The sequence below is a fragment of the Rattus norvegicus genome, chromosome 18, assembly GCF_021556685.1.
Source record: "Rattus norvegicus strain SHRSP/BbbUtx chromosome 18, alternate assembly SHRSP_T2T, whole genome shotgun sequence".
In the NCBI taxonomy this organism is placed as follows: Eukaryota; Metazoa; Chordata; class Mammalia; order Rodentia; family Muridae; genus Rattus; species Rattus norvegicus.
In genome coordinates this window covers 41607569-41621084 of record NC_141551.1, presented here as the reverse complement: position 1 = coordinate 41621084, position 13516 = coordinate 41607569, and the positions used below count along the sequence as shown (strand labels likewise).

The following is a 13516-nucleotide window of genomic DNA, read 5'->3' as shown; positions in this document are numbered from 1 at the left end:
TTGGAAAATATCATCCTGAGTGAGTTAACCTAGTCATAGAAAAACACATATGGTATGTACTCATTGATAAGTGGATATTAGCCCAAATGCTCGAATTACCCTAAATGCACAGAACACATGAAACTCAAGAAGGATGACCAAAATGAGAACGCTTCACTCCTTCTTTAAAAGGGGAACAAGAATACCCTTGGCAGGGAATAGGGAGGCAAAGTTTAGAACAGAGGCAGAAGGAACACCCATTCAGAGCCTGCCCCACATGTGGCCCATACATATACAGCCACCAAACTAGATAAGATGGATGAAGCAAAGAAGTGCAGGCTGACAGGAACCAGATGTAGATCCCTCCTGAGAGACACAGCCAGAATAAGGCAAATACATTGGCGAATGTCAGCAGCAAACCACTGAACTGAGAATTGGACCCCCGCTGAAGGAATCAGAGAAAGGACTGAAAGAGCTTGAAGGGGCTTGAGACCCCATATGAACAACAATGACAACCAACCAGAGCTTCTAGGGACTAAGCCACTACCCAAAGACTATATACATGGACTGACCCTGGGCTCCAACCTCATAGGTAGCACTGAATACCCTAGTAAGAACACCAGTGGAAGAGGAAGCCCTTGGTTCTGCCAAGACTGAACCCCCAGTGAACAGGATTGTTGGGGGGGAGGGCCATAATCGGGGGAGGATGGGGAGGGGAACACCCACATAAAAGGGGAGGGGGATTAGGGGAATGTTGGCCTGGAAACTGGGAAAGGTAATAACAATTGAAATGTAAATAAGAAATAACCAATTTAATAAAGATGGACAAAAAAGGGGGGAGTGTTTAAATTACTTACCCTTGGAACTTTGGGATAGAAGTAGTTAGTTAGTCCAACTTCAAAATATGATGCAAAGCCCTCATTGAGCCAGATATTGTTCCACCAACTCATGGTCACCAGGTTTCCAAACCACTTTTGGAGATGTGAGGGAGAAGAAGACATTTCTGAAATTTAAGTCATCCTTATTGCAAATACATATGAAGGAGGCGCGAGGCCAAGAGGAGGTATGCGTTGTTCACCAACAATAACAAAACCTGAAAATCAGACTCCCTAGTATTCCTTGCTATTTTCACATGATCAGCTATTCATTTATTCATTTCTCAGAAGTGACTGCCTCACCTCTGGTGTTTGCTCTAAAGCTGGCATTTAAGCCCAAGGCTGGCTAGCTGAACCTATAAACTGTTGGCCCTGCCCATGAGCTGTGTTTAGTTCAATGAAGCTGAAGTGGAGCTAGGCTCTCACCCCTGCTATAACTGCACCCTACACTATAACTATGACTTCGCCGTAAGTAGATGCTATGTTTTAGATTGTGATTTGATACATACCATGTATATATCACTCAAGCTAGGGTATGCTCTGCAATGTGTTGCAGCTGCGATAACTTTCTATTCAAGATAAACCAGGCAACAAAACATATGGATGCCTCTGGGAAGAAAATTACTACTCCCCAAACCAGTAAATCTATGTCCTGGTATCTAAATTCTTACAGCAGCTGTTAGCACCTTGTGTGTTTTTAAAAATGTCACTTAGGTAACAATAAGAAACGACACTCGGAAGAACTGATCCAAACTCATGGGCTTCGGTGGACTGAGTCATCAGGGTGTTATTTTGTCCTTTCTAAAATGTATGGAGTCACACAAATTAAAGAAAATATCACTGTCATACTTAAGATTATTTCTTGAGTGGCATATTTGTGTTAATGGAACAGAGACTTAAAGGCAGATTCGAGATTCTCCATCAAGTCAAATGTCTAGACTTTTATGATCACAATATGAGAAGCCCACAGAGCTGATAATGTGTGTCCTGTCTACAGCTTCTGCGGATGCAACTGGAGCCCTCATCTGCTCCTCACCAACACACTGGCTGCATCCATCAAACCTCTTCCCAGAATAAAATTAAACACCTTCTCCACACCTCAACGGCTTGGGCTCAGCTGGACTAGCACTACACAGACCCTCCCCCATTTTAGGCCCAGTTATACATTTCAAGAGATGCTCCCCTACTCACCCAAATTTGGTGTGTGGCTGGTATTTCTGGGTTCTGCTGCTTTGAGGAAAACAGTTGGAAAATACCTCCCTGTGACATAAGAATATTTCACCACACACCTGGTGCCCAACCTCATGGGAAAGGATGCTCAGAATCATTGCTCTTTTCTCTGGTAGGTCATCGTCTAGTTCCAGGAGCAAGGATGCGTCAAATATCATCAGTCCCCAGTTTTCCATTGCACCGTTGACAAAAGTAGGCAAGGCAATTATATCTACGTGGGTTTAAGTAGGAAAAAAATTAAATCATCTTATGTAATATAGTATTGTTTTAGGGAAAAATCAAGCCCAAGTGAAACCATCAGGTTACTGAAAAATAAAGAGAAAAGGTGTAACCTGAGTAAAGAGAAAATATTTTTTAAGAACATGACATTGAAGATAGAAGTCATAAAATAGGTTATTGTGACTATATGAAAATCATAGAAAGTTCAAATTCTTGTGAGAACAGACTCAGGCTCAAAATCTAGAAAGTTCTCAGAGGTCAACAATAAGAAGACAACATGAGGTAAATCCGTGAAGAATTGCCCCACCACTGTGCCCTGGTTCTTTCCTGGCTTCATGGGACATTTACCTTAGAACATGCACCAGACTTAGTAGCCTTAGGTGACATTGCCCATCCCTCTAAACTGTTCCTCCTCACACTCACCCCACCACAAACCCATACACTCCTTCGATTCCTTTTGTTGACCCAAGACTCCCTCTGCTAACTGACCCTGTTTACTATCTCAGGAAACCTTCTACTCAAAAGATGGATTCTATCAACACTTGGAGTCTGGCCCTGAGAGCTGTAAGAAGCCATTTCTTACAGATACTGATGACTAATTTTAAATTCCTGAAATCATCTTTTGTGTGTGTGTGTGTGTGTGTGTGTGTGTGTGTGTGTGTGTGTGTGTGTGTTTGCATGTGTGTACTTGTCTGTGTATCTCTGTACATCTCTCTCTCTCTCTCTTTCTCTCTCTCTCTCTGGGGTGGTGATGGGGTGGTGGTGGTGGAGTGGGTGTATGGCATCAAGCATGCGAAGATCAGAAGACAACCCATGGGACTCAGTTCTCTCCTACTTTGTGAATCCTCGAGGCTGAGCTTGGGTTGTCAGGCTAAGCAGCAAGACATTTATCCACTGAACCACCTTGCTAGCCCCCTCCTAATAACTATTTTTAAAACATAAAAATAAAAGTCATTAGGAGCAAAGGCATTGAGGTTTTAAAAAACAAATTATCATCATTGATTCTCACATGATGCAGCACTGTATTATACAAACATTTAACTAATCGCTTCAAAATAACAAAAGAAGTACCATGGGTCTAACACTTAACCCTTTAGAACTGGCTGGGAAGATTTTCAACTTTATGCACTGCTTCCCATCACATCTTGAATTTACTATTTCTTTGTTTTGGAAAGATTATTTATTCTATTTTGCTTCATCATATAAAGTCACATTTATGTTTTAAACTATAGAAAAGGTGCTTCACTTTTGTTGCTGTATAGAATTCTACTGTGTAAATATATCACTATTCTTACTATTCATCAATCCTTCCACCAAAGTCTATTTTTGTCTGAGGTGACAAATAGGAAAGGCAGAATCATCCGGTTAAGTGGTTAAGACATCCCAAGTGGTACAAAGTGCAAATGGTGTGAAAAGCCCGGAGGATGTAAGAGAGGACAGAGACTGTGCTAGGGCACCAATCATAGTTGGGAACTGCCTACCTCTGTCTTAGGTTGGTACATCATTGTAAAAACATGGTCAGCATTCAGACTGTATCTCATGGCAATAGGAGGCTGCAGGGAAGTTTCAAAGAGGGCTCTAATATGACCAGTTAGATTCAAGGATTCTGGCTTCACGTAGGAGGAGGACATGTTAGAGGGTGACCCCACCCAGAGACTGAGCTGGAAAGGATGCTGGTGATGTACACCAGGGGAAAGTACAGTGGGTGGCAGTAAGTAGCTGGGGGAAAGGGGAATAAATTGTCTCCTTGAATGGACAGGATGCCATGCAAGAATAAGGGTGACTTTGGACTCCTCACCTAATGAGCATAAAAGGTTTTCGTTGTTGATGATGGTGATGGGTCTTTTTAATACTGAGCAAGAACTAGTAGCATGGGAAAGCTGGGAAGTTGTTTTGCAAGGCTGTTGTCTCCAACCGCTTATGTGACAGGCAAATTGGGGTGTCTGACCTGGCTTAGGCTGCTTCTCAGCCCTTCACTCTTTGTTCCCCCAAATAAAATGCTTGAGCAGCAGAGAGACTCTGTGGAGCATCACAGCACAAATATTTTCTCCCTACCTTCTTCTGCCATCTGCTTGTAGAGGCAGAGCATGGTGTTCCCAGGATTTCAGAAACATGTTGGAAGAACAAAATAAATTTACACAACACACACAATTTAAAGAGAAGAAAAAACCACATTGAGCCTTTATAGACATACCATCCAGACCTATGAGAGATAAAGTTTTTACATAAGTCTTCAAGGATCATATTATATACACACATGATTCCACTTTTTATGAGGAATTCTACAGATGGAACAAGTACTAGGTCAATGAGTCACAGCTCAACTCTACCTAAGATCTTACTAGGGGAACCTGGAATAAGTCATATAAGCTCACTGCCTGAAAACACTAGCACTGACCAGAACCACCACAGAGAACTATAGAACGTTTTTAGCCCAGTCTAGAGAAGGAGCAGCTGGTCACCCACAAGGGAGCTGTCATGCAAATGGTCTAGACCCACAAGATACATAGCTCCAGACAGAGAAAGCACAAACAGATCTTTGTGTTTTGAAAGGTATATAACACCATAGTGAATGGTCATGAGGCTAACTCCAAAATAAAAACTATATGGCTCCAATACACCCTTGAATGCTCATCAGTGCAGCATGTGATCTCAACTTGGGGCCTGTGAAACAGAATATCTTGCATTGAGATTCTTTAAAAGCCTCACCTGTTTTCGGAAGTGGATAACTGATATTAAACAAATCTTCCAGAAATGAGAAGACGGGGCCTGTGTGGTTTGCAGCAAAGTCTAAATATCCATCTGCAATGTCATCTTTCCGGGCCCAGACACGTATCTAAGTTAAACAAGCAATAATTACGTAGAGCAATATTGGGATTTTAAAAAGAGTCACCCTGTCCATTCTGAGCTGCTACTGTTGAACTGAAGCCTTATAGCTTCAGAAGAAGCTATGTGCCTGTGGTGGTTGGAGAATGCCCCCCATAGTCTCATATATTTGAATATTTGGTCCCCAACTGGTAGAACTGTTTGGGAAGAATTAGGTCTGTCTAATTGAGGTGTGTCACTGTGGGGTGGGATCTGATGTTTCAACAGACTGGCAGTATTCCCAGTGTTCTGTCTTTGCTGCCTGCTTATGGATGAAGATGTGAACGCCCAGCTGTTCTCCTATCGGTTATAATGTTTAGTTACAGTGAAAGAAAAGCAGCCAAGACAGTGCTTATAATGTCTAAGCTCATATGCACACTGAGAAAATCCCAGAAGACAAAGCATTAACTGACCACCCCCCCAGGAGTATGTAACATCAACTTTTACTTTGAAAATCTATAATGGCTGGTCAAACGGGAAGCTGTATATAGAAGAAAGAAAGTAGGTCCCTGTCTGTCACCCTGCACAAAACACGGTTTCAAATGGAACAAGAACATCAACATAACAAACAACTGGGGTAGCAGAAGGGGTTTGCAACCCCATAAGAAGAACACAATATCAACCAACCAGAACCCCCAGAGCTCCCAGGAATGAAACCGTCATCCCAAGAGAATATCCCAGGAATGAACCCATGGCTCCATCGGCATATGTAGCAGAGGATGGCCCTAACAGACATCAATGGGAGGAAAGGCCATTGGTCCTGCCAAGGCTCCATGTCCCAGTGTAGGAGAATGTCAGGACATGGAGGTTGGAGGGAGTGGGTGGGTGGGTATCACCCTCATAGAAGCAGGGGGAGATAGCGGGTTTCTGGAGGGGAAACCAGGAAATGGTATAACATTTAAAATGTAAATTAAAATGCAATTAAAAAAAGAATATCAACACAGACAAGATACTATGAATCCCACTGAAAACAAAATAAGGTAGGGCTTGAACTTCTTGGCACAAGAAGAGATTTCTGAACAGGACACTGATAACATAGATATTAACAATTAATAAATGGAACCCATGATGCTCAAAAGTTTCTGTATAGAAAGCAATCATTCTTTTGTCTAGCAAAGCAGCAGCCTACAGAATAGGAAAAACGTTTGCCAATTATACATCTGACACAGGGCTGGTATCTAAAATATACAAAGAACTTAGTAAAATGAGCATCAAGAAAACAAATGACTCAATTTTTTTTTGGTTCTTTTTTTCGGAGCTGGGGACCGAACCCAGGGCCTTGCGCTTCCTAGGTAAGTGCTCTACCACTGAGCTAAATCCCCAGCCCCCAAATGACTCAATTTTAAAATGGGGTATAGAATTAGAGAGCTCTCAAAAGATGAGACACAAGTGGCTGGGAAATGTTTTTAAATAGTTGAGACTTTATTCTAATAGCTATAACCACAGTGCTTGTCAAAATGATAACTAAAATGAAGTATAACTGATTACTAATGGGGCATTAAAAAACGGTAAGAGGCTCCACGATGCCAAATAAAACCAGTTCTGAGATTTCCCAAGATAAACGTAACAGCTTCAGCTTCTTTAGTGTTTCAAAATACAAAAGAAAAAAAGTAGAAGTCGTCTTTCGATAGCAACTCTGACACTTGCAGGCTGAAGGAGGAAGCTACTTCACACATGGAGATAGGGGTTCTCCAGAACGTGGCTCTAGACTGGCCCGACTCTCCCGGCTTGCATGCACTCTTGACGGTGAGACCCAGGCCTCCTCCCAGCATATCCAAGAGTAAACTGGGTATGCAAGCCCGCATCTGGCTCAGTCATACATCAAGTACAGGCCGGGTCCTGCACACCACCAGTATATTCCCTGACCATGTGAGCGGAAAGTACAGGCACAATGCTATGGGATACAGGTGACCTAAAGACAGGGGAGTCACCGGACTCTACTGTGACCATACAGCAGATCGTGATTTGTCTGTCACCTTCTCTGCTGTTCCCACAGGGTAACAGGTGATCTGAAGGACTAGCATCCGCATTTAGGTCGTAACTACAAAACTTACACTAGGCATAGTCTCTGTTCTGTGTGTTCAGGTGTTCTTGTCCTGTATTTTTAACTATTTTATTTTAAATGCACTGAGTTTGGGTTAAAAAACAACCACCAAAGAGACATGCACATCAGTCTACAACCCAATGGCTCCCGGAGGCCAAGTGCCTCTATAACCCAAATCTCTTCTCAGTACTGCCAGTGAATTGAATCCGTTTTACAGTTAAAAAAATATATATTAAATAGGAACACCAGAAACAGCCTCAGTGGAAACAGAAACTATTTACATTAAATTAAAACCTAGCTTCAGGCTGTGTCTGGACATGTCCAGTATAGTGTGTTGCACACTGTAACCAACCCATAAAGACAGCTTCTGGCACTCTCAACCACAGAGGCACACATTCTCTGTGTGAGCAAGGACAGCGGAGGACAGAGAAGGGGAAGTGGGAGGGTGGTAGCGACCTGGTTCACCGGAGCTGATTGGACAGCAGGTTCACTTCTGGCTTTGGAGCTGATTGGACAGCCAGTCCCCTCTGGTGGTGCAGATGGCCCGAGTATAGTGTAGAGTCTGTGATTTAGGCTGCATTTGTGACATTGGGGAGCTCCTACTTGATGGCAAACTCAACGGCATCCTGGAGCTCACCTTCAGCTAGCGTCCCGGTGAGATCTTTACGGGCTTCATGCCCACACGCTCTCTGTCTTTGCCATCATTTTGAAGATCAAGCCTTGGGTGTTCTGGAAGAAGTGGTGGACCTTGTCCTGGCCTCCTGCATCCCACACAATGAAGCTGAGGTTCTTGTACTCAGTGGTCTCCACGTTGAAATCAATGGTAGGAGTTGTGGTCACAATGTTGCCTAACTTCAGTTGGTATAGAGTTGTCCTCGTGTAGCATCCAGGGCCACCGTGGGAACGCACACTTCTATTTTGCTGAATCGGCCCTTGAAGAGGTTTTTAAAGCTATTCCCCATGTCTGAGGACAGGTAGAAGCAGTACTGACCAGAGACCTCCAAAGAGGCAGCTCCCAGCCAAGGATTGGTTTTGTTCCCACAGGATATTGGCACTGACCAAGAAATTTTTTAAATGGGAGTGGAGAAAGATTATAATCAAAATATATATTGTATGAAAATATTAAATAATAAAAAGCAATAAAAGTAATCTTTTAAAATGTATCATTCTGCAATTTCTGAATGATCCTGTGCATTCTAGGTAAAAGAATATCTTGAACCCTTCTTTCCATTTTAAAAACTTTCCAGTGATTCAGAACAGAATAGTGTTAGGAGTGATGGCATTCTGTATGACCAAATGTAAACCTTGGAAATTGTAATGGCTTAATAATTTAAATTCAATATTATTGAACCTATGTCGTTTTCAATAATGATTAAGTCCTCTCATTTTAAAAGCCCATATGAGTCTTATAATTTTAAACCTTTTGAAGTGAGTGCATTACAGTCTCACTCTTTTGCAATGACAGTACCAAGTTAGCTGGGAAAAGGCACCTCTGCCATTTAAGGTCCTTTCCAGGGGAACAGGCTGTTGTCCAGCACTGGAGAATGTACCCATGTGGCTTTCCCGACTATGCTCCTGTTCCAACCCACAGAGCTATAGAGATGCAGAAGCACTGTGTGATCTACAACATTTCCCTGTGACCAAAGTTTAATAGAATTAAGAACTGTCAATGCTGATATTAAGGAAGATGCACAAAAATGAACTCCTTAGGTCAAAAGGTTTGGGAATGGCAAAGTCTATCCTTATGTGAGCTCTGTTAACTTAAAAAAGCACTCTCTGCAGATCGTTGTCCAAAAGGTTAACAAAATAATAATTAGTAATAATAGTGATAATAATTAATAATAATGGGAGTAGTAGTAAAAAAAATAATACAGCACAATACAGGCACATTCTTTCCAGGAACAGATTCATCTCACTATGCTTTTATTTCTGCTAGAAAGTTTGTCTTGAATTATGTGAATTTTTAATTATGTGAGAGTTTGGGAACATTCATTATTCACAAAATACAGCCACCTGTTTTTGAGGCACTGGCCTGGATTCCCTCACTGATTTCTTCCTCCCCCGTGCTACAGAGGCCCTATTTAGTAGAGAGAAAAGAAATGGCTTCAGGCCTTGGATCTGCCTTTTCACTAGATTTACAGCTTCTGAGGCCAAAGTTGGGAAGCCACTCAGCTGAATGGAGGTAGTGCTGTTTGAACTGTAGTCTTTTGCAAAACAATATCATCAATGATTCCTTCCATGCTCATAAAACTTCCAGTTTATGAATCTCCTCCCACAAATGACTATTCTGCATGCCCAAAGCAAGACAAATGACAGAAATTTCATATTGCAGTGTGTGTGTGTGTGTGTGTGTGTGTGTGTGTGTGTGTGTGTGTGTGTTGGGGAGTGTATTCCCTATAAGGGGGCAAGAAACACAGGCCAATTGGGACCATTTTGGATGTAGCAGTAATGTTCCTTGAAAATCACACCTTCCTGCCTGTGAGTTCTAATAGTCCTCACTGGACATGGTAGCTCTAGAGATCAGACAGTACTGTTGTGCATGTACCCATACTGCCCACGTCTACCAAGTTAGCCATTTCCAACCCTGTAGTGCATCCTCCATTTATTCTCATGCATCATAGAATCATGCCCTCTTACTGATTGGGTAATTTGGGGATAAGCTGGATGCTATTCCAAGCTTGCATTTTGTTTACCTCACAACACACAGTAGATTGACTCACTTTGTAGTGCTCAGCCATGGCCAAGCACAGCATTCCACTGATGAACTCAACCCAAAATCTCATTTTCTGGCCAACAGCATTACTTTCTCTTGTTCTTTTCCTGTTTCTACGGCAACAGGCATTCTTGATAATAGGCATTTGGGAATGGACTGATTTCATCTTTTCACAAGAATTGCTAATAGAGAAGAGGATTATAGACTATTTGGAGTGGGTGTGAGGGACCACCTTGGGTCTCTCATTAGCTGTGAGAAAGGAGAGGTCTGCTTCTTCTCAGTAGGCTCAAATCGTGCTTCTAGATCATGCCTACGCAGATTCACTGATCTATGGCATGGTTTCATATGGGGCCAGTGTTACATCTGTGAGTGTCAAGGATCTCCTAGTAATTATTCAACAAGAGAAACAGGGCTTGGAGTCAGCAGCTCAAGAAGATGATAAGCTGTTCTTTCAGCCAATACTGTATTCGTGATCCATTAGACTGGAGTACTGGAGTAGTACTTTGGCTGTTTCTCCCCCAACGATAATCTTGGCTCACCACCAATTGTCTTGTCTCCATATGTCAATGGTATGTGCCTGGAAGATATCAGGCCAGCCCGAGGGGTGCTTAGTTAGCTGCACAGCTTGATCTTTCTCACCCAGCGAAGCCAAGAAAATCAGAAAGAACCAGGCATAAGGCGTTGACCTTAGTTACAGCTACATTCTCCTAGTAGGGAGTAAGCAAGTATGGAAAACACTGTCATGAGGTCCATGATACTATACTGTCATGAGAATACAACTAGACGGAAACTACAAACCTCAGGACAAAGTCTGCTCACTTCACTTGACATGACTCTGGGGAAGTATTATATACCCAGAGCTGTGGGACACCCTGTGGGCCTTGCTCCCAAATAGGGATGACGACGAAACTGCACACACCATTCCAGTGACTACAGTTGTACCTGGCTAGGGCTAATGTCTGCTTTTATTGGTCAGTCTCGGGCCCATCCTGGTCGATAAACATTCCAAATCTGACCCAGCATGCAACATATCACTCAGGGCTAGTTCAGCCACTCTGTTCAATCCTTCGGTCTAAGAAAGCAGCAACAGGGGGACTGGAGGTGGGTGCTTTGAATCTGCCTTGAAGACTGTGTTTTCATAGAAACCGTTACTATCAGGAAAATGTATGTCTTATCCTTACACACACACACACACACACACACACACACACACTTTTTTCTTTTAGTTTAGTGAAAAGGGAGGAAACAGAATCTCACTATGTAGCACCCAGGTTGGCCTCAAATTCATGACCCTTTGTCTCTCAGGTGCTGACTGGGATTACAAGAGTATGCTACAACACCCAACTTGTTATATCACATTCTGCAAAGCCACATTTCCCATGGGACTTGGCAGGGAGAAGCAAGACATGACAGTTGATTATAGTTATGAGGTACACTAGGCAAACAACATGTGGCTATAACCTTGTTCCTTATCTGCAGGGTCTTCTCTACTCACCTCCTTGCCTCTCTCGGTTCTGCTGACATAGTCGAAGTCACATATAACAAGTGCAACTAAGTATGTTGGCATGCGGGGTGTGGTGTGGAACGAAGTGACAGTCCATCTGCTCCCATTCACATCGATTCTGTGAGACTGACCTGGGGGGATATTTTAGTCCAAATCACTGTAAACCTAGATGATATGCAACCTAGTAATAATTTACCAAAACAGTTGTCTAAGCCATTCCTTCCTAGTTATTCCCTATAGTCTAGTAGATTGAGTTTCCTCTCTAAGCCATCAGCACTCCATCAGGTCACTGTGAACCATCATCATCCCAGGATCCAAACACAAAGTTAGCAATAAAGAGATAAAAATGTTAATTGCCCTGAAATAATCACACTATGACACAAAAATTCTCATGCTATTTAAAAGCATTTACACATTGAGTGTGTGTGTGCACACATTTACAGAAGTCAACACTGAGCATCTTACTCAGATGTTCTTCATCTTGTCTTTTCATTAAACCTGGAGTTCCCCGGTTCAGCAAGCCCCTGGGAACCCCCTGTGTCTGCTTCCCCAAGAATGAGATTACAGTTGTAGTCCTCCATATCAGTGCCGGAGATCAAACTCAAATTCTCATTCTTGCACGGCAAGCATTTACTCACTGGGCCATCTCCCAAGTCCCCACATCTATTTTCAAGTATTTTCTATTGTAATAATAACTACTGCAATATTATCATTACCTACCATACATACAAACCAAATCACCACACTTTGTCCCATAAATGTTATAATAATTTGATAATAATTATAATATTTTTAAATAAATAGAGTACAATTGAAGGATACAGGGACAGGATCTTAGCTGGAATCAGCATCCTGAGTTTTGAGAGCTTAACTGAATGTCCAACCCATGAGCATTGTAACTGTTGTTTTCAATCTACATCCTCTCTTTCTACCTACTTCTATTTTCTAGTGGAAAATGCTTCTCACAGAACTTCATCTAGAGCTGTCTGAGTCCAGAGTGAATCAGAAACTGCAATTCCACTTTATCAGGGTTCAGAGGGGTCAGCAGCAGCAGCAGCAGTGGCCTGGAGCCTAAAGCTGAAATCACAAACTCAGATGTTGCTGAGGGCCAGTCAGCTGATGTGTTATGGGATAGTGTATAGTAAGAGCAAGACTGAGGCATTTATGGTGTCTGAGCCCCAGTCTGCAAGTAGCTACCCCTTCTCAGCTTTCATTTATTAAAGTCATGTAAGTGCTACACGTCCAGTGTTAATGGAGTGTAAGAGTTATCATGGAAACATAGGGCTTGATTTCTATATAATATCTCTGGATTTTTAAAAGTTAGAAACCAACATGGTTAATATAAGAGTCACCCAAAGTAAATAGAACACATTGTTGTCTCAGTTCAGATGAAGGGCACCAGCCCCTTATTAACAAGGACCCGTGGTAGGAGCAGTAATTGATGGGCAGGCAAAAGTGTCAGTGTGTAGATGCAATGTCATGCCCTCAGCTTTCCACACAGAAAGAATAGGGACTTATCTTCTCTAAGTGTAAGGGTCAATACTTGTCTCCATAGTTACAATAGATGAAGGCTGCTAACACACTGCCTAGAGAAGCTGGCATGGAAGCTAACGTTTTCGTGTTTATACAATGACAGGAAGCATTACTTACCTAGCTGTGGCATATTGGAAAGAGCCACATACCCAGGATGGTGGATAATTGTAATATTAAAAGTTGCCTTTAGAGCTGGCTCATCAAAACAGGGGAAAACATGCCTGGCAAATGTTGGTTCCATTTGAGTTGCTATCAGGGCTCTGAAATACATTTTGGGGGGAAATTATTCACTTTTTGTCTTAGATCAATGGAAGAAAATATACAGACACACACACACACACACACACACACACACACACACACACTGCTTCCTACTGCATCTTAGGGTTCTTGTAAACCCTAAAATAAAAAAACTGATCCCTGTAACTTTCAACCTCAAAATAATTTTTGTCACATGGAATCATAAACCTCTTATAAGCAAATGAGGAACAAGCGTAAACATGGAATGTTAGTCTTTGGAAAGCCGGGATGGCTTCGTTGAGAATAGTCTGTTG

General features: G+C 42.3%; 1 protein-coding gene across 10 annotated transcripts in view; it reads right to left on the bottom strand.

Annotated features, from left to right (window-relative positions):
• The window catches only part of Lvrn (laeverin), a 97804-nt gene that overhangs the window by 39587 nt on the left and 44701 nt on the right, over positions 1-13516 (bottom strand). For 5 of the 10 annotated variants that reach the window (XR_015642435.1, XR_015642436.1, XM_087593281.1 and 2 more), the window contains 5 exons: positions 13080-13222; positions 11421-11560; positions 5013-5139; positions 2144-2295; positions 837-950 (listed from right to left, as the gene is read on the bottom strand). Coding sequence is in view for 7 of the 10 variants with exons in the window: in XM_087593281.1 (XP_087449407.1) it covers positions 837-950; positions 2144-2295; positions 5013-5139; positions 11421-11560; positions 13080-13222 (676 nt within the window). In the remaining 3 variants the exon portion in view is untranslated. Of the gene's footprint in view, positions 1-836; positions 983-2045; positions 2296-5012; positions 5140-11420; positions 11561-13079; positions 13223-13516 lie in introns of those variants that run through there. The other 5 variants (XM_087593282.1, XM_087593284.1, XR_015642437.1 and 2 more) reach the window with 4 other exon arrangements.